The sequence below is a fragment of the Branchiostoma lanceolatum genome, chromosome 9 (genome assembly GCF_035083965.1).
Source record: "Branchiostoma lanceolatum isolate klBraLanc5 chromosome 9, klBraLanc5.hap2, whole genome shotgun sequence".
NCBI lineage: Eukaryota > Metazoa > Chordata > Leptocardii > Amphioxiformes > Branchiostomatidae > Branchiostoma > Branchiostoma lanceolatum.
In genome coordinates, this window is record NC_089730.1 from 5761528 (window position 1) to 5788957 (window position 27430).

The following is a 27430-nucleotide window of genomic DNA, read 5'->3' on the forward strand; positions in this document are numbered from 1 at the left end:
ATAAGCTAGCCAGAGAAGGCCCAGCCAGGCACCAGAACTTCTCTGGCTAGCTTATACGATTTTGGCACCGGTGTAGATCTGATTGGAGATTAGATATATTGGTCCTATTCTTTCATAACACACTTTCTAGAATTCTACAAACAACATACAACAGAAGCTACTAAGGAACGCAAAGAGAGTCAAGATGCCGTGTTGCTGCTAAGTAAAACTTTAATTTGTCTTTATCATGACAGAAGTGTATTTTCCATGAAGGAAGGATTCTTCGTGTTCATTGAATTCTTAAACATTTGTTCCACATTCTTAGGCACATCTATGACGCATTTATCGAATTCTTTCTCATTGTGTGAGACGTTTCCTTGAATACAGCGCTTATACTTCTTATCTAAAATCAAGTCAGCAGTAATAACTTCTGCAGATGAATGACACTCAATAGACAAGTGGTCATGGATCACTAAAGATAAGTGAATACATCATGTTCGGTTAAGAAAAAGAGATTTGTGGCAAACTTGGATTACATGTATCACGACGTCACCACTCACAAGCGCAAGCAAGCAGTAACTCAGGCAACTCGATAGATTTTGGAAACGGTAAGGCGTACATTTCGTCGGTAACTGATGTTTCGCCAGTTACTGACGAAATGTAGTGGATACTAATTGAAACGTCTGGCCTTTTTCCAATATCTATCCAGCTGATTGAGTAACTGTTTCTTACGTAAATACTATTGCCTGGATGTCAATGCAACACCCATATGGTCAGTGAGTGTGGAATTTAATTCTAGACATCAGGTTGTCCAGCATACACGTTACGCGCGATCCCACTGTTTCCCACTCGGATCCTGAAGTAACCTGCAGTGAGGAACACACAATATCAATCAGTTGGTAAAATGGACATGTACATGTCTGTATCTCGTTCCTGTTTTGACTTCCTGAAAGGCTATGTCTTACAATTGCCACGACAAGAAGAACAGAATATGTGTATTGAATACAGACTAATTGTTCCAAGGAAATTCCCTATTCAGCTCTTTTGGGCAAGTGTGTGTTACACATTTACAATAGGCATGGACCTTTCCACAAGAAAGCAAGACAGGAGAGAAACAACAGTTATTATGATTCCTAATCTAGACCAACAGCAAGGCTGCTGGTGGCAATGACATGCAAGGTTTACATTTCATAAGAATCTATTTCACATTGATCAGTAGCCTTTTTATAATCTACATGCTGTTAAGTCAGGCACAGCAAACTCTTGAAACTTTGCCTGCCTCTAATACTTAAAATATATTACGTAAATTATGCTGTCTGTTGATCCGCTTTCTCTTCCTATTAAAATAATTCTTATTTGGGTTTTCTGTAGCCTCTACCAGGCTCCGCGGATGCCTGGAAAATAGTCGAAATTGGCCAAATAGAGTGAATAGTATGCTAAGGGAGTCGGATACGGAGAGAGGGTCCAATCTGCCATCCTGAGCTAGTTCCTTTGTACAAATAATGGGGGGAGGGCGTTAATATGATACCCTTTCTTTATGCCGTGTTCGCACAGGCGCTAGGATGGCATATTGGACCCTCTCGAGCTCTCCGTAGCTGACTCCCTTAGCATACTGTATCGACTCAGGAGTGTTCTGAATACACACGTGGAGTGACCAGGAACCCCCAGCTGCGCCGGCGGTGTACCTCGCTTTCAATCATGACCAACTTGCACAACTGACTGCACAGTTTTTTTTAACAGATACCGAAAAGTTATAACATAAAGAGTATTTAAAAAAAGTGTCCAAGTGCCTTGATATATTTTACTATGACCCCTGGCCCGTGCATTTCATAATTCACCCCTATTCGACTCCGCTGAGTCGGACTCCGGATGATATGAGTTTACTCCGAGACGCGTGTGTAAACTAATATTCCTTACCGTTTTCACCCCAGTATGGACCCCAGCTGTTGGCAACAGTCCAATAGTCGACGCCATTTTCTGTCCCCCATCCAACTATCTTGACAGCGTGTCCACCTTTTGCATCGCCATGCGTATGTTGATATACACCTGTAGAATAATCTGAACTTATTAACATATTCTGAATGATATTAAATCATATGTATCAATCGATTGACTTAGATGGGGACTCAACAGCAGAGTAAAGTATTATAGTTCTGCAGATAATGTTTTACTGAATAAAAGATGCATTGACAACTTGACATTGAATATGGACTAGACGGTAGTTGCATTATAAAGCAGCAAAGTTCTGATAACCCACCGAGTACCCTCCATATGAGTACCATATTATATCGGTAACATCTATATATGCTAAGAAATATTGGGTTGATCTTAGAAATTACTTTTGCTACATTTTCCGGATACTTACTTGTCAACTTATAGCCTTAGACACTTCATTTTTCTTTTGCTTTGGGCCCAAAATTAACTTTGATCGCTGGCAATAATCGCATTGAATCCCATAATTAAGATTTGAAAACAGTACCCTCAGAAAATAGATCGGGCGATGTTTAGAAATCTAGGGATGATCTTGAAAATGATATTCGTAGTGTGTACACATTCATCAATCTTCAGTCTTAGCAAATTAATCATTCTATTGGGGTTACCAGATTTACGTATTTGTTTCCAGTATATAATTCCACACAAAAAAGCACAGTATTCTGGATGATGTGTATTTTGCATGTACATGTTGATGTTCTAGTAGGTAGTTTTGTTGTACATGTGTATTTCACTACGGGTATTCAAACAAACCTGTTCCTATAAAATGACCTTCCGGCAAAGTTTAGAACTTACCGCTCTTGTATGACATGAAGTCCGAGTACACAGTGAAGCCAGTCTGCAGAGGTCCATGATTCATGAGCTCCGTCTTAATTTGCATAGGATCGCTGTAGATGCGAAAGACTTCCCCGGCTGCCAAGTAACAAAACAAAAAGGCATGGAGATGGTTACTACGATGGTGAGTCAGAAAGAAATGCCATTAGTATCATATATAGTGGGTTAAGTTTTGTATGAAATGAGCTGATATTTGGCACAAATGTAAAGGCACATATCTTCTTGAGACTGAAACTTATCAATTTTTGTTCAGATTCTTTTGAATTGATTTTTAGATGACCAGAACCTTGAACGTTTCTCAGAAGCAAACAGCAAAATGAGGGAGGTTCAACTAGCAATGAAAGGGAAATTTCAGTGACCCGCCTACAACTATTGTAGGAAACTTGAACTGCACATGATTCAAGATGCATATCTCCAAAAGCCACATGCTGATTTTCATTTCTGAACTTGAATCAGTTTTTATTTCATTTTTTCTATGTTGGGTGGAGTGAAGCATTAGTTAAATTCAGAGCCGATATCTGGGTCCTGAATTTGTGTTTTGTTGATTAAGGGTTTCTGTAGACTACTTTCCCATGAACTAAGAGAGACCTGTGATATCTTTGTTAAGTTTCGTTTCTATCAGTTAATGGGAAAGTAGTCTAGCAAACCTTTGATCAACACATCACGTATTAGGCTATTAATTCAACTGGCTCTAATACCACGCCTTACTCCATACCAGCAGCTATAAAAGAGGAAGAGTAAGGAGTTCAGAAATGAATATCGTAATGTAAATTGCAATAATTGTAAGTGGGTCTATCCTGACTAACATTTGGTTCAGACAAACGTCCAAGGGTGAAATCAACTCAGTTCCTCATAAGGATATGAATAATAAATCAACATATCTCAATCTCAAGAAGACATATGACTTTACATTTAAGATTCTACTCATTTCACACAAAAAGGCACCTATGGCACTAATGACATTTCTTTCTGACTCACCCTGATTTGAGGGAAACTTATGCTCTTGCAAATATGTGAAGAAACGTTATGTAGTTAAGTTGAAGCCTGATTTCAATCGCCCTTCTAGTCAGCAGCCGCCTGTTACTGCTAGTCGCCTAGGGGAGGGGACAGAAACCCCCGGACAGCTGGAGTTTGCGTTATACAGACTAGTTAGGTTGTAACATGTTATAAGTTGAAAATAGAAGTAGACAGTGTAGATTTAGAAGATTTGTATGGGTAATACAACTGCAATTGACATTGAATGTTACATACTTGTGTTTAAAACATTACAATACAAACCCTTGTATTTTTTTGTTGATTTACAGGTGCCTTCTGGCATGCAGGAAGACGGGCACGGGGGAACGTTTCTCGTGGAGCCGCTTTGATAGGGCATGCAGCAGTCTTCAACCACGCCACTTTTCTCCAAGTACTTCCATGCCAGAGAAAGGAAACCACCATTACATCTGTAAGAAATCAAATCAAATAAGATCAAAACATTCTGAACTGGGCTGACAAAATTTAGTATTTTCTGTATGACAATACCTGCACATGACCTGCACCTATTTGTATAATTTTGAATGAAATTGTTTTATGTTGAATCCATGCGACGATGAAGAATTAATAAAAAAGATATTTAGCTACTAGTAGGCTACAGTTAGTAACTGGCCTTCATGTAGGATTGCCAGCCCTGTGTCATAGGCTCAGAGTGAAACAGGTTCGGTTTAGCTAGTAGACATCCGGATGACTGTATGATACCAATTTTACCTGCAATGACCTGTACAATGCAGGTGATATTTCAAGCCTTGGATTAGGCCAAATTCTGAGAGCATGGAGAAGTTGAACATGACCACCTGCTTCTATTGCTTGATTGGAAGGTGTCTAGTCAAGCAGAAGAAGCTGGTGCTAGTGTGTTTTCAGCTACGAATGGGAACATATTTCTGGGTCCAAAACAGGATACAATCAAGAATCCACATGGCCAGATCTTAATGACCAAACAATTACAAGTAGTTCGCGTTTTGAACTGTGGTAGTGCTTAAGTCACACAATGGAACGGCCTTTCGTGGTGGTTTTAAGTTCGCGGTAAAGAATTCAACGCGAAAACCGCGAACATAAAACCACTTCAACCCTGCAAATTTTATTGCAAGACACATTGTATTACTCAGTAAGCCTTGAGAAATGCGTTGATAATGGAAATTGATTGAATATGTGATGACAAGAAAGAGACTTTTATTCATGCTCATATCTCACATGCAGGTTGGCTTGTTTATATTTATATGCAATGTTTATAGACTGGATACTTCTGTCTGCCAGCCTTGCAGATTGAGATTGCCCCTCATAGCAAAACAAAATAACATGTAATATCTTATGTAAATCTATCTATCATTCTAGCATTGGTTTAATCCAATTAATTGTTGCATTCGGTTGGAATTCAGTTAATTGTAATCGCAGGATCAGTCAGAGCATGTAAGTTAGTAACACTTCGCATTTGAATATCTCTTATTTATTGTAAGACATTTTATTCATTTAGTAATTCTTAATGCATTTATAGAAATATTAAAAGCTTTGAATTTTCTCAACCTATAGATATTGTAACCTATCAATCAGGACAGTACATGAAGATACAGGAAGTCATGGGATCCCTTGAAGCAATTGGTAAGTGACTTTAGTTTGATAATTGAAAAGCAATTTATTAGAGTGCTTTATTAGAGAGCTTTAGTCGAATGCTTTATTAGAGTGCTTTGTGGCTTACCCGTGATTGGCCTTGTCGCAGGAGACCATGTCTTGAGGAGAAAGAACTACATCAATCCCCCCCTGGATACAAAAACGGTCACTCAGCGTTGTCACAGCAGCAAACGCCTGCAAAGCAGCAGAGCATCGGCTTTCAATCATAAACATTTGCCAGAAGGACTTACTTGCCATTGACAACGTGAACTCTATAAGGTGGGTGAAGATATGAATGAAAAGGAAGGTAAATTACTGGTTGAATTCAATAGGCCAGAGGCAAGCAAATACTACTAGGTGCGTGAACGGGTGAGGGATAAGAAGGGTGGCTGATTTAGAATGAGGAGAGTACAACTTAATTCCTTAGAAGGGGGAAGAGATAGGTGACGGGGAAGACAACTGACGGAGGTGAGTAATCACCTGTATTGTCTCCCCTCCATTTTGTAATGGAGAAGTTATTCTTAAAGAAGGAAAAAGAGTGATTGAAGGGGAATGACACCCAAAACAATAATTATTCATAAAGCATAAAACCTTTTAACATAGTAGGAAAATACCTTTTCATGATCATATTTAACAATAACAACAACAAGAACAACAACATCATTCATTGCCATATAGAGAGTGTTTTTGAATATCGCACCATCAAAAAAACATTCTTCCGACACGAGGTTTTTGCCTTTGATTATGACTACCGGTGACAATTGACAGTGAGCATGATGACCAGTTTAAAACCAAGCTGTGATTAGAAAAATGCACTTCTGAAAATATTTCATCACATGTATCTAGTGATTACATGTAACCACAATGTTCTTTTCTCGAAAGCATGTTTTACGCAAACAATTTTGTTAGCTTCCGAACGATTTTGGCTACATTCACAGTGACGTCATTGGCAGTTATAAAAGGATTACCTTGGAACAAAGTGCTTGAGTATAAATAATGACTTTTTGATGGCGTGATGTTCAAAAATAGGAGAAGGGTGTATATTTGGTGCAAACATGAACGTGTATGTTAATTGAATCATTCTTGTTGACCATACACAGAAAATGTTGTATTTTCGTTTCATCCAATCTTTCAAATGATATCAGCTATACTAGTAACAGACAAATGAGATAAATGTACAATTTAAACATATCACACAGAGAGCTTTCCACGGATTCAAACAAAAATGCATGTACAACAGTTCGTAAAGTAGATGCGATAAAACTCTCTCGATCAGGTTTAGTATAGCCCCAAATACCCCGATTTTGCCAAATATCATCCAGGGTAATTAAACAAATCTTAATCAATACTTACTATACTTGGCTGAAATAAAAATCAAGGCTGGCGAGGATGGTTCAATAAAGGTTTCCCCTAACCCACTTACAGTTATTGTAGGAGGCTGAAATTGCACATGAACTTGCACCAGAGACTTTGGACATTTTTCCTTAATTTTTACAGCTGCTTAGGTGGAATGAAGGACGACTGAAATTGACATAACTGAATCATCTGGTCTTGAATACGAGGTGTGTTAATTTCATGTTAAGTATAGATATTTCATAATTTCTCATGGACGAAGAGGATCAAAATTTATTAGTTATCCAATGGCTAATAATGTATCAATCTCCTTCTCTGTTCGTCTTTTTTCTTGACCCGATGAATGTTCTGAATTCACCTTCTTTCAGAATCACTCCTTACTGGATGATAGAAAAGTAAAGCAGGGATCCTCAATCGAGGTGAAGCATGATGCTTTTTCAAGAAGCTAGTGGTAGTATGATAGCAGCCGTAAAAGAGAAACTATTCAGAGTTTTGACAGAAATTCAGGGCATGTGACCTATGGAAATTTAGCATGTATGTGTTGCACTATTACTGTGACCCTCCTACAATAACTTGAAGTGGGTCAGGGGAAATCTTTATTGAGCAGCCCTCGATCGTAACATACACGTTCATCAAGACTGAGTTATCCACGAGCATTCAAACAAGTAAGATATTTACCCAACAGCTGCCACATGATAATTGGTTCCGAATCGGCCCAACGCAGTTAGGCCACTTATCTCTGGCATCAAACTTGGCAGGGACTTCCTGCAAAGGTCATATCACCAAAGATATTGTTCAACATAGGAAAATAGAATGGTATTGCACATTTGAGAATAGAAATTTAGTCTATCAATAAACAATGTTATGAAGATGTTCCAGGTTTCTGACTCCTAATAAGCGTTACATCTAGTCTCATCATGTTCCAGTGCCGCGGTTAAGGGAACCTGGTCAACAACATGCACTTTATATAATGTACACCATGATTTTCCGAATCATATTTGTTTATGGTTATCGGTGATCTGGTAAAACTAGATAAAAGGAAGACAAAATTTAAAAAAAACAGGAGCTAATGCATTACGATTTTGCTTTCCTAGCATCTGCTTGGAAATTAGGTCATCGTATTATCATATTAGTAAAATATAACTTAAAAAAGGGAAATGGAGCTCTTAGATTACCAGATTAGAAACGTCGTGCAGCTTGAAAGGGATCTTGTCTTTGTCGGGGTCATCGAGTATTGTGCCACACAGTCCCTTCAAGTCCGCCTCTGTCCAACCCTCGAAGTTCTGTCCCGCCTGGTGAAATATATGTAACATTATATTCAATCTCAAGGGTCAAAATTGCGTGGTGATTAGCTCTCATACTGTAAGTAACAACCTGGAAAGGCAATATTTGCAAGCAGATACGGCATATTTCACCCCGTATCTATTTCCTTGCGAAAATGATCTGTTCCAAAATCACCCTGTGCAAAAATAGAACATCCAAAAAACAAGGCAAAATACAACATCTGTCGAAAAATTAACTATTGGAAAGTCACTCCAGTCCAAAGAATTGTTCCCAAATATTCGATTTTAGTGATGTATGCTGGAAGTGCGAATGACATCATGTGGCCTTATGTTCTATAATTCCTCTCACCAAATTTCAGGTTTTTGGTTTCATACCAAAGCACACAGGAGCCCAAAATATACATTTTCTGTCTGAAAATGTGCGGAAATCCCACAATAAATCATTTTCCAAGTACGGTATGCCAAAGATGTGGATAGAGTTTGGTTTTAATACAAGAGTACGTTTTTTGTTTGGAAATTAAACAAAACAGAAGCATATCTGCCAAGTATGTTTGCCTGTTTTTGTATTCAAAATCAGGGAATGATCTTTGTTGGAAGCAAGCAGTATTACAGTACCATCATTATTTTCTTTCTGGGGGTCCAGGGTAAGTGATTACGAATCAATGAAGAAAAACAATCGATGAAAAATAACAATTAAAGTATCATTATAACCACAGACAGATTCTCATTGTCAATGTCTATATCTACCATTGCAGAGCCATATCTGGCTTAATCTATAATTTGCTACAAGAATACAGATTTCGATAGAGAATATTGAATGTTTCTTGCCTTCCATGTTGTGTTGATGGAGTTGATATAGTCAATGATCTCCTGTGTTGAAGCCTGGTCACTCGGGTACTGGACCTTAGAAAACAGAATTCAAAATGTCAAAAGATGGGCTTTGATCTGAAGGACTTGACAATTTGCCGAAGCACGTCTTTTAGTATTTAAAATTAGGGTACAAAAAGCACTTCTTCAAAACATGAGAATAGCAGGATCTGCCTCATTGGCAGTTATTTGCCAAAGGTTAGGCCATTGCAACTTAATCTAATGTTACGGTAACAGAACCTCCCTTTCCTATTGCTAGAACAAAAAGGGTCTGAACGTCTCAACAACATTGTGATTTCGAACGTAAGATGTGAACTAAAATCTAAAAAGAAAACAAGCGGTTAGTGAAATTTTAAACATCATTGAAGGCAAATCATAATGTTCAAGCAGAAATAACTAATAATGCCTACACTGCATGATTTTATCAATATCTAATTGCAACAGACTTACCTCTGGCTTGATCTCCTCGACTGATTCCGGCAGAACTAGTAAGAAAAATAAAGAATAAAGATTTTCAAATCTGCATGCATTGACCAGACAGGTCCAAGGGATTTTCATGATGAAAACGACAAGGTTGGTAAACTTTAATGACCTGCTTGATGATCATTGCGTTCTTGGATTCCATTTAGGTAAACTTTTTTAAAAGCAATGATATAGGCTGGGAAAATGTAAATTTTACCTTCTTCAAGTTGCATATTCTGGCTACTATCTTATTCCATAAAAATTATACAAAATCAATGCAAAAGATGGGCTTCGATCTGAAAGACTTTGAGTGTGATAAGTGACATTTTGGATTAAAATTAACAACACATGGGAGGACACATGATTTGTTGCAAGTCAGACATGTATGTATGTATGTATGTAGGAATGGTTAATTTTCATCCAAAATGTCACTTATCACAGATAAGACTAGATAGAGTGAAAAGGTTTCAAAAGAATCATTCATCACTCTGTATACTGACTGTTTAATTGCTTTCCTCCAGCTGGAAAAGTTTTTTTTAAATATCACATTGCTGCCGATGACAGTTTTGTTTAGATGATAATGACATTTGCAACATTATGGACCTCACCTTTACCTCCATACCATGTGTCACAGCTAGTCTTCTCAAAATCTATCTTCGCCTGGAAAAAGATAATATTTCCACACATTGTGTCAGAGACATTGTAGGTAAGTGTTTAAGGACATGATGATAAAACCGATTTTCAAGAAAACGTCAGCGTAACAGATTTTTTACTTCTTATTTTGTAAATAAATGTAGTCATTCGATTGCCAGTTGCTTGATACGCTTTAGCTTCTCCAAATAGCTATTATTAATCTTCTTCATACCTTTCAATCTTCACTCTCTCTATATATGTAAGCGAATATAATATGGTCTTCAGTATGTTGAATTAAGCAAGTACACTTCACTTGCCAAAATCATCTATATCTAACAAATCCTCACATGATGATATAAGATAAATTTAAAGATAATGGGCATTTTTCTGATGACTGTCTTGCAGATCCCTATACATATATATATATAGACATCGTTTGACTCTCATCCGGACAAGGAATGATCAAATTTCTTATATACGCTTTTTATTTCTTGTTTTCCTCAGCAGGCCAACTTTGAAATGAACTTACTGCAATCTTGGATTTCAACTGGTTATACTTCTCCTTGTACTGTGCAATCTCGGCAGTGTGGTCCAATGTGTCCATGGAAGCCTCGAATCCACGCCACTCTTGGGAGAAGCAGGAGTAACGGTTGATGTAGCTTCTCTGGCAGCAAGGATGGACCGGGATGTTGTCCTTGTAGGACAGCATTGCCTTCATGCCAGCTGGGATGTTAGTGACGACCGAAGGACCAATGAGGGGCAGGCCAGTTTCCTGTTGCAACATAACAAACAGTTTTAGAATAATTGAAGATTTATCGCTAGAAACATAATATATAGCAGGACCCAATGTAGCATATAAAATTGTTGCATCACTGCGCAAACTTGTAACCTTCAAAAAGATGCCTCCGCCATGCCTAGCAACATTTCTTTCAATGCAGTGTCTCCTTTTAAAACAAATAATATCATGCAAAATAACCCTCCATGCAGATCCCTTGGTTCAAAGATAAACACTTCGAAGGTACTCGAAATGACGGTCTGCATTTACTTCATTCTATGTAAGGACTAAGGTGCTGCAGGCCTGTGTGCCTTGCACAAGTGTGACCCCCACCCCCATATAGACCCTCAGTACTCTCGCTGTGTAACTTCTACTGACCAAGACGTGCTGTTCAAAACACAGCTGGTCGATCGACTCCTCCCTTGCACTCTTCATGCACTGGTCGATGGCGGGCTCATCGTCGTCGATGTAACAGCAGCTGATGAGTTTGCGGGTGACCTCACTGATCTTCTGCATAGGGTCCAGCTTCTGCAGGGTGGCCTCCCCAAAAGTGGTGTCCAGGTAAGGCTGCTGCCTGGAAGACGAAATAAAATAGAATGATGTTAAAGATGAAATATTTGAAAACATCCAAGAATGTCTTCTATTCTGAACTTGTGGTGTTCTGCTACTTTGCTACTCGCCACAGCTAGTTCGAATTCAGTGGGGCAACGAGGGTTAACGCCCGGGACTGGACACGTCTGGAAAAGAGTCGAATCGTCCTTATGGCATCAAACCTCTGGAAATAAAAGACACCCAACACACCTATTGAAAAGAATAGAGCAAGGATTCGAAAAGCCAGAAGCCCTATGAAGCAGACCTAAAGGTTGCAAAGACCGTATCCAACTGACAGAAGAAGTTTTTATTGCAACCCGAGTTGGATACGGTCTTTGCAACCGTTAAATCTGCTTGGAATCTGCAGGGCCTGTCCGGGCTGTTTGCGAAAACAATAAATGCTTGCATATCAAGATAACACACAATATATGGTTAGGAGTAATTATTTTTACGTCTTGTGTCTTTGATATCACATTTTTCGTCCCCGCTTTGAAACTGGGACCAAATCATTAGCTAACACGAGGACAACTTTTGAGAGATCAGGAAATTGATCGTAGACGATTGGTTAGAATGTCTTTAACATGTCTTACTTTGCCCAAGTGCAGAACTTGTTGTCGAACGCAGGGGGGCTCTTGGTCTTCTCGATTATCTGTATGATATTTTGTGAAGCAGGGACCTGAAGCAGCTCAATGGTCCTGTCTGCGTCATGGATCTGGAAAGAAAGAAAATAGTACTGACTCTAGGGGCTGGGCGGAACTAACTATCTAACTTCCATAGGATCAGGACAAACGTTTTTTTGCAACATAGGCCATTGGTGCGATTCTTTTCTTAGCTTTTGACATTTTTCCTACCATTCTCTTGTTGGTGAGAAAATTCTTCTTTTTGAAGAATCTGTGGTGATAATTAAGTGCACGTTTCTAATTTTCATTTCCATCCCTAAAACAATTTTATCTGGTATAATCTTAAAGAAAACAACTTTCTTATATTTGTTAATTCAATCAAAAACGTAAACAGAGAACATCAAACAATGTACAGTGATAAAACAAACGTAGTCGTTGTCATCTACAGAGTTGTTCTTCGAATTTTGTCATCATAGGCAAGTGTTGGCAGAAATATATGCCTTTTCTGCATGCAAGCTAGGTCCTAAAAGGGAGGGAGTGATACTGGTAGCCTCGTCTGATAGCTTGGCCTGGGAAACCCACATATAACTGTACCTGTTGCAGTTCTATGTATAATAGGTCTTCTCCCTTCAGTGTAGGGCAAGGAGACCTGAGACTTCATCTGAGAAGCAGCATTTAAGGTAGCAGAACACAGTTTTCGGCCTATGGGGATTTCTATAGTCAAGGGCTGCAAGGTGGCTGGCTTCGACGCGGTAAAAATTACAGTGCGGTGCACTTGAGAAATATGAAAAACGAATATGTTTGAGTTTAGGGTACAACCTACAAATAACAAAAAAAAACTTTAAAAATCGGTATCAGCTCCTCACGCCCATTTTGAAATAGCGCTCTGCGAGAGGTCACTGAACTATAGCCGACTGACCCCGTGAGGCGGTTGCACAAGATGGCGCATTTATACACAAGCTTGCGGAAACGGTCCACTATCCAAACCCTACAGTCAAAAAGCCGACATATTTCTACACCACACAGTACAGTTTATACATGGATGCCTCTCACATGCAGCTTTCTACCCAGACTTCAAGAGTTTGGGCCGCACTACTTTCTGTACCCACGTCATAGACCCCCGGGGGTCGCGGAGAAATACTGTGTTCTGTGACCTTATTGCAATTATCGTCTATTCAACCATTAAAACACTAAAACTCACATCGACGTCGAAGCCGAAGCGAGCCTGGTCCATGCACTGGACGCGTCCTTCCCCGGTCTCCTCGCAACAGGGCTCGTTGACGCCCAGGGCGTTCTCCATGGAGTGGTCCCAGAAGTAACAGTACTGGTCAACAGTCTTCTGTCGCAGGGTCTCAATGCACAACTCCTATAAGACACAACAGTCCCAATTGGGCTTTAGTATGATCAACGGTCTTCCGTCCCAGGGTCTCAATGCACATCTCCTAAGACACAACAGTCCCAATTGGGCTTTAGTAGGTTTTGCATGGTTGTGATAATCTTTAATACAAATTCATGGACGTCCGAAGGCTAATTGCAAGTTATCAAAATGATAACGTGCATTTTCAGTGTACAGGGAGTCGAATCTACTGTATCAGATTCTATATATTTTCATATCCAGCAGCAATACAACAGAGATGATACAACGTTAAGAAGCAATTGATTTAGTTGTGAAAAATGCCATAGAATTTCATGATTCGTGCTTTTGTAGAGCACTAGGACGTTAGATGCTTCTTGCTCCATATTTCAATGTATACTCATTTTACATACTAATTTTAGATTTTCAGTGGATCAAAAAACTATATTGCGCAACTTGTCAGTTTAAAGAGTCAATTTTCTGAATGTTATGATGTTGAAATGTTACAAATAGTTGTATATGTAAATGACAACGCGATTAGGGCTGTTTCATTAGCCCGCAATGTTTTGTAATGAGTTAAGTGCCGTCGTGTGGCGTAAAGGATAGAACATTCGACTGTCAAACAAGGGGACCCGAGTTCGATCCCGGGTTGCCCCCAGACATGTCTGGACATGCGCCCCGACGTTTTGCCCTTGGGAAAGGCACTTAACACAAATTTCCTCACTTTCTTCAGGTGTAAATGAGCACCTATCTCATCTAGGGCTAGGGACGTACCTCGGGTAGGACGTTAAATGGAGGTCCCGTGTTTGGGGAGAGCCACACCCCATATGCACGTACCACACCTTTCGAAAAAGAGTAGGGGCATGCCTCGGTGTGCGATTGTCCAAAAACCCTACAGTCTCTTGTACGTCTTACATACCGTGCTTGGAGTCTTCAACTTAATGAGGTTAAGCACGTAATAAGAAGAAAGAAAGAAAGTTCAAGTTCACCTGTTCGTTTCCTTCCACCTTACAGCACACGGCCACGTCCTCTGAGCGGTCAGCGTACAGAAGATCCCAGTTGGGTGCGGTCACGTCTTCTTCCTTATGCTCGACATTTGGCAGCTGATACACACAACGGAGAAAGGACAAGATAAAGCGGATGATATTTACTTTTTATCCTTAGCAAAGGTGATACTCAAGATCACCAAACGATGTCGTGATGATGAGCATCCATTCATTGCGCATCAGAACTGACTAATTAGCTAAAGCCCCCCTCTCACTGAACCCGCGGGATTCTGGCGGCGTCGCTGCGGCCGATCGAATTGACGAAGCACTCAACGAATGCCAACGACAAAAGACGAATCTTTTTAAGCTTTGTGTGTTTTGTTGTCTGTTTTGTCATACTTGTACGTTTTGAATGACATTTCTATTATAAAGTCAAGGGTAACACACATACAGTTTAGGACGCAGCGACGACGCCAGCGTGCCGCGGGTCCAGTGAGAGGGGGGCTTAACTCTGCTCCATTTCAAACTTGCACTTGTCTCCACGGGATGTACGAATTATGCGGAACTAAGTGTGATATATCTCTAAGCCTCTTAAACACTTAAAACCAGTATATGTTTAGGGTTTACCCAGAGCAACAGAATATTTTGTTGGATAGAGGCATAGGATCACCCTTGTCTAAACGTGTGCTTCTGTAAATCACCAGCAGCCTTTTCATAGCTTTATTCTGAAAAATCTGCTTTAGTAAATGCATGTAGAGGATAACAGCTAACGGTACGTATTTAAGTATCTACTTCTTTTACAATAGTCTCGTAGATTTTAGCCCCTTGGTCCCCTTTTGAGATTAAAATGGCTGCACAAAATACATTGATACGCGCCGTTTTGAGTATCAAGACATGGTCACGGAAAAAGTTGATAGGGCAGTCAAAATAGGTCAGATCAAGCATACAAATGTGACTCTGATACCGTGACAAGTTCGCCAATCTCCTACAGTGCTTCAGAGAAATCAGACTTTTGTGAGAAACGAGATTTTTCGAGGCAAACTTGACCTATTTTTCGCTGGTTTCGCCATTGTTTCAACCCCAAATACGCACCTTATGGGAGTTTCGCGGCACCCGTTATAGGGTTACGGGACCACTGTCTTACCCGATATATACAAATATAACTACTGAAAAAGCTGAAAAAGCTGAAAAAACCTGTAGATTTGGGGAGAAGACTGGAGAATGAAAGAGACGCATGGAGAAAACTGGAAACAGATGGAGAAAGCTGGAGAGTGATGGACAAAGCTGTAGAATTTGGGACAATACTGGAGGATGCATGATAGACAACCATGGAGAAAGCTGAAGGATAAACCTGTAGTTTTGGGGAGAATACTGAAGAATGATAGATGGAACCATGGAGAAGGTACTAGGTAGGAGTGAAGGAAAAACCTTTAGATTTTGGGAGAATCACAGAGCTAGAGAATGATAGAGACGCATGGAGGAAGCTGGAGACAGGCGGACAGCCTTTTCCTCATTCTGCAGCGTTCTCCGTCTGTCTCCAGCTTTCTCCATTTTTTCTCCATTATTCTCCCGAAATCTACAGGTCTTTTCTTCATTCTGCAGCTTTCTCCCTCTGTCCTCAGCTTATTTCTCCATTCTGCATTACTCTCCGTATATATATAGCTGCCCCCTTGTGAGAATGTTGCTCAGTAAATGTGCAGCTTTTTAGGTAGTTATATTTGCATATATCGGATAAGACAGCGATCCCGTAACCGGGTGCCGCGAAACCCCCGTATTTGGGGTTGAAAACTATGGCGAAACCATAGAAAACCCGGTGGAAAATTGGTCAACTTTGAGTCGAAAAATCTCGTTTCTCACAAATGTCTGATTCCTCTGATGCACTGTAGAAGATTAGTCAATTTGTCACGATAACGGAGACACCTTTATATGCTTGATCTGACCTATTTTGACTGCACTATTGATTTTTTCCCTGGCCATGTCTTGATACTCAAAACGGCGCGTATCAATATTCTTTAAGCATTCCTTAAAACATGCGTAAAAATTTCTCGACGGGAAGTGTTTTAAGGTGTGCTTAAAGCTCGAATTTCCTGCAGGACATGATGCATACCAAGGGTGTTTCCTGGATCAAGTTGCACATGAGGTTGATAGCCTTTTGGTCGATCGGACGTGGTGCCACGAACATGGGCGAGCCCAATGCGTTGTAGGGTAGGCCATTCTCGTGAGTCGCGACTTGCTTCCACTCAACGCTCACTGTAGAAGGACGAAAACACGTGAGATCCAAGCTGTTCATCGCCCGTCTCAAATGAATCTTTTTATATTTCGCGCGGCTTATCATCGAAAAATCACTTATTATAATATAATATAATATTGGGTGGGCCGACTACTCTCTCTTCGCAGCCATGGCTGAATTGCGGGGAGCGCACAATGGCGGGGCTAGATCGCAAGGGTCCGGAGCGACTGCCATTCGGCGCGCAGGTGACCTCAATACGACAATTGCCCCATGTGCGGCCATAGGGCTGTAGGTTTTGAACCACTCACACCGGGAAGGACCCTTACTCTTTTCGATATGTGTGTTGGGTTCTTTAACGTGCTTGAGACCTCTACAATTATCGTACCACGAATAGCAAAGTCCTTTTATTCACAACCAAGTATTAACACGAGCAAACGTCTTAATGACTGGCCGTCATCTTCACAATATTTATGTACATGACAAGAACACATTCCATTTGGCAACAATATCTAATAATGTAACAATATTAATAGTTTACGTTTGGGACTGCGTTGTTAGCAGTAACACCTACCTTCGGTGCACTGTGAACTAGTCAGTATTGCCCTGATGAAAATGACAGACAGTCATCGAAACGTCGGATCTTGTAAATACTTGGTTGTGAAAAAGAAAATGCTATTCTGTCATTCTCCAAGCCAATAGAATTATTGACGGAGTAGAGTCTATCTTACCGCGTGTACAAATGCAATGCATGCTTGACCGTGTAAATGATGATTACATGGAGATTACTGTTTCTGTGTACGACAATTTAAGAATTGACTCCCAAACGTACATTTCTCCAATATGACTCATTGTACAATTGGGGTCAAAATTCACCCGTTGGGAACGCTAGCCAATCCATGATTTTTAAACCGAAGTAACTTGATAAGAACTTTGGTACATAATGATAGGTTTGAAACAAGTGCTTAGGCGACATCAACTTAGATCTTATGGATTGCAGTCTCTATAAACCCCAAATCTATTGGGAATCCCGTCGTTTTGCTACATTGTCAGTTTGCACAGTCGTTTCGCTACATTTGAATGATAGCTCTCTGGATAGACGTAATAGCAATACCATAAGAAATCGTTTTCTTTCAACCACTTATGTATATACAAAAGTACATTGCGAGTTGCTGAGGTGTCACGGCGATTTCGCCCAGCCCCCCCCCCCCCGTGATTTTGCGAGGGATTTTTCCCTACCCCTTGGTTGGGGCCTAAATAGCTACCGATTTCGTCCCTGGGGGAACGAAATCAGGGGGTGGGGGTAACATCGCCGGGAGGGCTTTCCCTGAGAGCCAGGGTTTCTAAAAAAAGAGCCAGGTCAGGGACAAACGGGAATAGACTGGCTCAGCAAAACGAGGCGAGCTCAGTAGACCATGTGCCTGTCTGATAACGGTTGGTATCTAGACACACAAACATGTTTACTCACAGGCAAGCCGTTCAATCAAAAAGTCTCCTATCTTATAAACACGCTGACCAATGTATACAAAGAATATTGCGATCAGCACAAACGTGTTTGTTCGTAAACACCCCAGATGCAGCTAATAGTATGTATCTTTATGGTACAAAGAGTGCACCGACAGATAAAGTCCATCTTATCTTTGCCTCATCCTCTTTGTGTAATGAAAGGGTCGATATCTGTCAGTGGTAGCTATTAGGAATTTGAAGAGGGTTGATAAGTCGTTAGGTATGCTGTTCTTTGAGGAAACCTTTGGCCTGTTCCCATTGCAAAAACCGGTTTTGAGCAGAAAGAAAGAAAGCTATTTTGAGGAGGCGTCGGCCAAGCACTATCACTGTGCAAAATATGAGCGAAATGAATTCTTTTTAAATTACCTTTGCCACGTTGTTTGATCCTTAAAGACATTTATTCTTGCGTTTCGAAACTTCTTGTTGGGAGGTGGTGTATGTGACAAGCAGCGAAAAAATATAAAGCAACAGTTCGATTTCAAATGTACGACAGTATAATGATAGATAAAAAAAGTATTAAAAATCATCATAAAAATGACTACCTCGGGTTCGAACCCGAGTCAAAAGGCCTAAACCCTCATCTCTAGTCAACGATATGCCAAGAAAAAAAACGGTGGAAACAGAGCGTCCTGCTACGCTAAGATTTTGATATAGACTTTTCAAGCAGGCAGTAACAGAACCAATCACCAACATGGATCTAAAGACACCTCTTTCCAGTCACCAGACAAATGTTGTTGGACATACGTATGCACGACTGTGGCGTAATGGATATCCGATAAACACCAGTCAGTTTACATCGGGTAATACAGTAGCTATTTGGAATCTCCAGAAAAATTTGTGTTCTACCATTAAGTTTGACATCAGTGTGTAGCTCTTAATGTAACAAGTACAGTGATGTCAAAATTATTATTCTGCAATGTTCATAACTGTAGATATCATTAATAAAAAATGTCAGCAGACTGCAGGCTAGTTGGTTAGCCCTCTGAAATGAAAAGCTAGCCCGGAGATGTGAAATCACAGAACTCGGGTCTAAAATTGTTAGACCGCGGCTCTAAATTTCTAGACCGCGGAGCAGAACTGTCCAAAAGCAGGTAGACCGCGGGGCAAACTTCAGACTGCGGGGATAACTTGAATGAAAAGCTGTGTCAGAAAGGTGTGAGAGGCGGGGCAGAGAGGTGGGAAAGAGGCGTGAATTGACAGTCTTACAGGAAACACTCCCAACTTTAGTCTGCAGGGCTTCAAAATTAGACCGCGGTCCTGCATCTCACACTTGAGGTCCAAATCAGTTGATGTGAAAAGTTCATATGATAACAGTTAAAACTTACATGTACATTTTCGAAAGACCAACAGATGCTAATAACCCTGACCAATTCATCTGCTTGGAGATCAATGCGGGGACCTGAGATCGTTTCCCTCCTATATACTAGAGATCAACTGGGATTTAAAATTTGATAACTCAAAATGTGCAAAGAGACAAATTACAGCTGTGTTGTGTGTTGGTCGGACAGTATATTGACCATACAATTGTCCTAGGTAGGTGTTGCACCTACCAGCAGCCTGTTTTCACACGTTGGTGGTATTCTACATTTATTCATTTATAGTTGGCCTTTTGTGTGCAACTGATTTCCAAAACCTCTGGCTCCCTGTTGGTAATAGGTGAGGGCAAGTACAAGATAAGTTCATCCAGTATAAAGGCATATGGTTGCCATTTCACTGCAGTAGATTCATACATTATGACTTGAAATGTGATTGAATGCCACAAGTTATTTGGTTACAGAGCATATCTAGGTTTTGCCTCAAATCCCTTTCATATTGGGACTGGCAATGAGATGTATTTGGGATCTTCTTGCTTTTATACCGATCAAATCATGTCCTTTATAGCCAAAACACAATCACTCAAAACAACTGAATAAATTTCAAAATCATCAGACGTTTGAAACTTTCAGACCTTATCCAAGGTCCTTTGTCCTTTAAACCTAATTATTTTATGCTTTTCTTATGCACGTTCAAACCTCATGTTTCGAGCCATGTTGGTGACATACTTATCATTTTTGGTTTTATTCTACTTCAATGTGTTACATAGCTGAGGAGAGATGCCTTTAGGTCACTTTTGTATTGCGGGAACTGGAAATACTAGATAGGCTTAGCACATCTAATTCTATAGATCCATTTGACATAGGAAGTTATGAGATTCCGAATTAAATCTCAGAATTTTATCCACTTGTAGAGTAAGTCTTTACCTGAATGTCTAACCTTCATAAACGACATATGAAGTTGTTACGAGCATATGAATCGAAACATCAGGCTAGCTAGATCTAGAGTTTGTTCTAGCCTCGTTGGTTCTAGGTAATATTTTGGTTCCAAATCCTACAATATGGACCTTTAATAGGCAGTTAGGGGGAGAGCTCATATACCCTCGTTCAGGAAATTCAAGTAATTATTCGCTTCTTTGTTATGCGACTTCAAAGTAGCTCAGCTATTGTCCTGGACAAGCAGTGATGCTGTCAAATTACCAAGTTGATTCAGAAGTAATTATCACACAGGGAGTATACTGTGTGTGTCAAAGAGGCCTTCTTACCAAGAGATCTTGAGCTAAATGTTGGCCTTGCCTTGGGTCATGGGATGGGAGCCTGGAAATCCTGGCTGATCAGAATACAGAAATAACAATCTTCTACCCCACAACTGCTTGATTGAAGATCATGTTAGCCTTGGCCCTCAGGCCTTGGTATTACTATACGTATAAGTCAGTGTGTATTTAAAGTAAGGAGGTCTAAACCTTCTTGGTGTAAGCAAGGACATTATATTTTGTCCTTGGTGTAAGCTGAGGTATGATATCAAAGTACAGAAACCTGAAAATTCACTTCTGGGATAGATAATGTATTCAAATGGGTAAACCAGATGTTGGGTTAACCTTAGTAGGTTGTATTCAACTTCAGATGAATCCAGGCAACATTTCTATGTGAACTAAACAAAAATTCTTTGAAAACAATGTAAGACAAATTTAAAGATTGATTTGTCTGCCCTACCCCAAACTAAATTAGTTCAAGTGCATCCCATATCATCCCTACAGCTCACTAGTGTCTGAACAAGATGATTTTAAACCTCCTTGGTCTGAAGGACTATTTTATTTTCGTGCCTTAGATTGGGTCACACCAATTTAATTTCTTGGTTAACTTTTTTTTTTTTGAAAATAAAAATCTGTTAACCAAGAAATTAAATTGGTGTGACCTTGGTGATCTCGGAACCAGAAATCTACTTTGCATAATACTGGCCAGTCAGCCAGCCAACCTCTCACTTCACAAAGCTGGCTTATGGCATGCCTGTGTTGTTATTTGTCTATACCCAATTGTTGTTTAGTTGAGGGCATTATTCAGAATAATGTCCTTGGTTGAAGACGGCATTTGCTTTTCTTGTGAAGCCATTCATGTCAATTGTCTGTTCTCTCAACCAAGGAGGCTATAGAGTTTGTTAGCCTAGACCCTGTGTTTACAGCACGACTACCAGGTCAGACCAAGGTCAGACCAACCAGTGGCACTTGGCTCCATTTATTGGGAGATTTTTTAGTGGTTAATTTGTGAACATGACATTTATCATTTTTTTGATCTTTTTTCATTTTATTATTTTTTAATCATTTAATTTTTTTTTTTCATTTTATTTATCATTCTTTCAAACTATCATTTATTGTGATATTTTGTAGTTGTTAATTTGTGAACATGAACGCTCCAAGCCAGATTCAAATAGCCTCAAGCCAGCTTGTTCCAAGCTGCCTCTTAAGTTGAGGTGATCTCATATACACTAAGACAATTCATCATTCTTTGGTGTGATTGTGACGGGGTTTGTTTAAGCCTTTACTGACTCCTCAGGCCATATTGGGTTTTTTTCATTCCCTAAAGTTTGTTTGACCAAATTTTAAACCAGGTTTTATTAACCTCCTTGGTTTGACATACATGTACTATATACCAAGGGTCAGTCTCCATAAAGATCAGCTCCCTTCCAGCAAAGATAAATAATATTATATTTCTATACAGAAGTAATGATGTACTAATGCACCTTGCTTCCCCATTACGACTGGGTAGCACATATTCCCTCAAGGGAAATGTTGAAAATCGTGGACACAGCTCCTAGCCTCCCGACCAAAACCTCTGCTTTTTCAATACCCAGTCTTGATCCATGGTAGCCGAGAAATTCTATCTTTCCATGTACCAATTGTCTTTTGGCTCTATGCAAATCAGTGTAATTCACACATTGACATTAATTGGGATATTCACAGCCAATACAGACAACCCTGAAAGAACAATAAATTCTCACGCATCCCCCTGTGCTTGATTTAACTTCCTAAGAATTCCTTCCTTCCTAGAGCACTGGCATTTACTTTAAAATTAGCAAATAATGTCTGGAGATGTTTTCTTAGGTGCACAGTGCTCCCATCAAACTTAGATGTATGTGCCTAAATGATGGACAGCTAAGCTGGACTGTCAATCTAAAAAAAAGAAAAATCAGTATTTTTAGCTTTCACAGGACCTCTGCTTTTACCTAGACTCTACCAGTCTCCCCCGGTCGCTGGGAAAATAGTAGAAATTGGCCAAATAGAGTCAAATGTTTGAAGGGAGTTGGCTACGGAGAGAGGGTCAAATTCGCAACCGAGGATGCGAATTTGACCCTCTCTCCGTAGCCAACTCCCTTCAAACATTTGACTCTATTTGGCCAATTTCTACTATTTTCCCAGCGACCGGGGGAGACTGGTAGAGTATAGCTTTTACCAAGGAGGTTTTATATAGGTCCTCCTTGCTTTTACTTAGTTACATCCTACCCAAGAGGTATTTTACTTCCCCTCTTTCTTGCAACAAGGAAGGCACATAAAGTGCTTTTCCACCTGAGTGTGTGAATTTGTTTCAGTATAAAATCAATTTGTTACATTGCAAGTTTGATTAACACATTTGTCAACAGTTAACTTATCAAACATTCTAAGACATATTTTTCCACAGTTGACAATAGTCATACCTGGCCATGGCTGCAGGTCAGACTCTGCCAAATAAAGCAGTTGGCATATTCTATAAGAGATGGTGTGATTTGTCCTACTTCCCAAAGCCTAAAATCCCACATGATTCTTGTTTATCTATCAATGCAGGTCTTCAACTTTAATAGCTGAATAATATGCTCTTTCTGAAATCAGTCCAAGGTAGTATAATCTCAGTTTTCTGTAGAGCAAAAAATAATGCACAACTATTGGAAAGTGGCTCAGCTGTGTTCAGTTCTGCGGACCTAACTATCTGCCCGTTCTACGTTTATTTTAGTATGTGGGGTTCTGTTCAGGACCGCGGCCTATCCCCCTTGCTTAGACTTTTCATAGAATTTATCATATATGTGCTAATTACTCAGACTGGCCAGGTGTGATTTCTGATTAATTCAGTCACTTTCATGGTGCTGTATGAAATGCAGTCTACATGCAGGCTGGTCTGTCAGCCCCGCGGTCTAACTCATCAAGTCTGGGGGGAAACTTCATAAGCCTGGGGAAACTCTTTCTACACTGCGGTCTAAGCAATTTTTAACTTCAAATATATCGATAAGTTTATACACTATGGCAATAAAAAAACAACCTAATAATGAAGACAACATAATCTTTGAAATGGTATGTAAAAGATTCCTGTACATCCAGGGAAAAAAAAGTTGAAAACTAGGGATTTCCGTCAGGGAGGTTCTAGCTGCCTTCGAATCCGGAAACTGTACTCCCCGATTTAAACTGACTGGTGTTGATAGAACATTCGATTGTCAAATAAGGGGACCCGAGTTCGATCCCGGGCTGCCCGCAGATATGTCTGCACATGCGTCCGACGTTGTGCCCTTGGGAAAGGCACTTAACCCAGGTGTAGATGAGGGCCTAGCTCATCTAGGGTTAGGGACGTCCCTCGAATAGGACGTTATATGGAGGTCTCGTGTTTTGGAGAGTCACACCCCGCCCACGTAAAAGAACCCACCACACCTTTCGAAAAAGAGCCCCGGTGTGCGATGGTCCAAATCCTTTGGTAATTTAGTACAAATCACCCGGATTGAGGCCTGGCGAACCTCCGTCTCGTATCAGCCATACGGTGAGTTACATCATTCACCCGGACGGGAGAACTGGCGCATCCCCGTCTTGTACAACAGCCAACGAAAGGCTTTGTCACCCCTTAAATGGGTGGTATAACCCTGTCGTAGCAAAGGCACGTCAACTGATGCTAATGCGCGACTATTCCAAGCCGAATGCCATCAATTTGTGATCGCCGGACGACGAATTTGCCCGGGGTCCACTATAGCTAGAAAGCCAATGAAAGACCATGGGGAAGATGTAACTTACAAACGGTCACCAAACTTTTAACCCTCGCCCTCCTGGGCAATTTGATTTCTTAACCAGGTCATTTTCCCTGGACTTTTTCTGCGCTGCGGTGGCATAGTCACTCCCGCAATCGGTGCGTTTTGCTGCAGTGTGATGCGTCCAGCTGAATACCCCGAATTCGTACATATACAGGGCCCACATACAGGTTCTGTAATGTGCAACCCCTAAGGGGTTCACATGACACGGGTTTTAAAAAGGGTTTTTTTTCCGTGGAATTTTCTAGTGCGGTGATCAGTGGGACTGCGCAAGTCAAATACTGGCCCCTCCCTAGATCCACTCCAAACATTGCAGTGATATTAGGTATGGAAAATCGTCTTTGATACACAAGGCCGGGGCAAAGGTTTTCTTAAAGAACTCAAAATCTTAGCGTAGCAGGACGCTCTGTTTCCACCGTTTTTTTTTCTTGTCATGTCGTTGGCTAGAGATGAGGGTTTAGGCCTTTTGACTCGGGTTCGAACCCGAGGTAGTCATTTTTATGATGATTTTTAATACTTTTTTTATCTATCATTATACTGTCGTACATTTGAAATCGAACTGTTGCTTTATATTTTTTCGCTGCTTGTCACATACACTACCCCCTACACCTCCCAACAAGAAGTTTCGAAACGCAAGAATAAATGTCTTTAAGGATCAAACAACGTGGCAAATGTAATTAAAAAAAAAATCATTTCGCTCATATTTTGCACAGTGATAGTGCTTGGCCGACACCTCCTCAAAATAGCTTTCTTCCTTTCTGCTCAAAACCGATTGTTGCCATGGGAGCAGGGCAAATGTTTCCTCAAAAAACAGTTTTAACTAACGACTTATCAGCCCTTTTCAAATTCCTAATAGCTACCACTGACAGATATCGACCCTTTCATTACACAAAGAGGATGAGGCAAAGATAAGATGGACTTTATCTGTCGGTGCACTCTTTGTACCATAAAGATACATACTATTAGCTGCATCTGGGGTGTTTACGAACAAACACGTTTGTGCTGATCGCAATATTCTTTGTATACATTGGTTAGCGTGTTTATAAGATAGGAGACTTTTTGATTGAACGGTTTGCCTGTGAGTAAACATGTTTGTGTGTCTAGATACCAACCGTTATCAGACAGGCACATGGTCTACTGAGCTCGCCTCGTTTTGCTGAGCCAGTCTATTCCCGTTTGTCCCTGACCTGGCTCTTTTTTTTAGAAGCCCTGGCTCTCAGGGAAAGCCCTCCCGGCGATGTTACCCCCACCCCCTGATTTCGTTCCCCCAGGGACGAAATCGGTAGCTATTTAGGCCCCAACCAAGAGGTAGGGAAAAAATCCCTTGCAAAATCACGAGGGGGGGGGGTGCTGGGACGAAATCGCCGTGACGCCTCAGCAACTCGCAATGTACTTTTATATATACATAAGTGGTTGAAAGAAAACGATTTCTTATGGTATTGCTATTACGTCTATCCAGAGAACTATCATTCAAATGTAGCGAAACGACTGTGCAAACTGACAATGTAGAAAAACGACGGGATTCCCAATAGATTTGGGGTTTATAGAGACTGCAATCCATAAGATCTAAGTTGATGTCGCCTAATCACATGCTTCAAACCTTTCATTATGTACCAAAGTTCTTATCAAGTTACTTCGGTTTAAAAATCATGGATTGGTTAGCGTTCCCAACGGGTGAATTTCGACCCCAATTGTACAATGAGTCATATTGGAGAAACGTACGTTTGGGAGTTAATTCTTAAATAGTCGTACACAGAAACAGTTATCCCCATGTAATTATCATGTACACGTTCAAGCATGCATTGCATTTGTACACGCGGTAAGATAGACTCTACTCCGTCAATAATTCTATTGGCTTGGAGAATGACGGAATAGAGAGAAAGAGAGAGAAAGAGAGAGAGATGCCACTTCAATTATCTTACCACGAACAGCAAAGTCCTTTTCTTCTCAACCAAGTATAATATTTACAAGAGCCGATGTTTCGATGACTGTCTGTCATTTTCATTAGGGCAATACTGACTAGTTCACAGTGCACCGAAGGTAGGTGTTACTGCTAACAACGCAGTCCCATTACATTATTAGATATTGTTGCCAAATGGAATGTGTTCTTGTCATGTACATAAATATTGTGAAGATTACGTCCAGTCATTGAGACGTTTGCTCATGTTAATACTTGGTTGTGAATAAAAGGACTTTGCTATTCGTGGTAAGATAATTGTAGAGGTCTCAAGCACGTTAAAGAACCCAACACACATATCGAAAAGAGTAAGGGTCCTTCCCGGTGTGAGTGGTTCAAAACCTACAGCCCTATGGCCGCACATGGGGCAATTGTCGTATTGAGGTCACCTGCGCGCCGATTTAGCCCCGCGTTGTCATGTACATAAATATTGTGAAGATGACAGCCAGTCATCGAAACGTTTGCTCATGTTAATACTTGGTTGTGAATAAAAGGACTTTGCTGTTCGTGGTAAGATAATTGTAGTGGTCTCTCTCTCTCTCTCTTAATTGTGACACAAGAGCGCGCACAGACTGCCCTGTTTGTAAATATGGCGCCTCTCTCTCTCTCTCTCTCTCTCTCTCTCTCTCTCTCTCTCTCTCTCTCTCTCTCTCTCTCTCTCTCTCTCTCTCTCTCTCTCTCTCTCTCTCTCTGTCACACATACGCCAACTAGACATTCATGAAGGTACATCTAGACTAGGCTACATACTGGGGTTCCACAGAAAAAGGAGCGAAAGTAGTCAAAGTTCTTACCGTGTTCCACCTCCTGACTGATGTCCTCCAGATCCACGGAGATGTCATCCAACAATCCAGCCAGCTGCTCAGGCTTCTCTTGGATATCTTTAAGGAGAAACGAGAAGACAGGTATGAAACAGTGCACTGACATGACACTAAATTGAACATAACAGGCGGTCTGCCCCGGAATACACCGGAATACCCATTTAGGAGGGTTAATTCTACCGGAATACACTATGCTTTGATGAG

At 40.5% G+C, this 27430-nt stretch overlaps 1 protein-coding gene and 1 long non-coding RNA gene across 2 annotated transcripts; both read right to left on the bottom strand.

The window, feature by feature from the left end:
• Positions 1-774: 774 nt before the first annotated feature.
• On the bottom strand, positions 775-27392 carry LOC136442043 (uncharacterized). Its single transcript, XM_066438643.1, has 16 exons — positions 27200-27392; positions 16477-16619; positions 14373-14486; positions 13231-13395; positions 12000-12121; positions 11197-11392; positions 10573-10815; positions 10019-10070; positions 9399-9433; positions 8910-8984; positions 7974-8090; positions 7477-7563; positions 5534-5640; positions 4108-4247; positions 2767-2883; positions 775-845 (listed from the first exon to the last, which is right to left on the bottom strand). Exons 1-16 carry the CDS (start codon positions 27330-27332, stop codon positions 775-777), a joined length of 1917 nt encoding a protein of 638 aa, XP_066294740.1. The 5' UTR covers positions 27333-27392.
• On the bottom strand, positions 22101-23828 carry LOC136441890 (uncharacterized). Its single transcript, XR_010756942.1, has 2 exons — positions 22863-23828; positions 22101-22635 (listed from the first exon to the last, which is right to left on the bottom strand). It is a non-coding gene; the product is annotated as an uncharacterized lncRNA (long non-coding RNA).
• Positions 27393-27430: the final 38 nt, after the last annotated feature.

Coding starts and splice junctions, on each gene's coding strand:
- LOC136442043 (XM_066438643.1), bottom strand. CDS start 27,332: ATGTCAGTGCACTGTTTCATACCTGTCTTCTCGTTTCTCCTTAAAGAT. Junction 13,396..14,372: donor AGGTGGAAGGAAACGAACAG/GTGAACTTGAAC, acceptor TGTGTCTTATAG/GAGTTGTGCATTGAGACCCT. Junction 11,393..11,999: donor AAGTTCTGCACTTGGGCAAA/GTAAGACATGTT, acceptor TTCGTCTTCCAG/GCAGCAGCCTTACCTGGACA.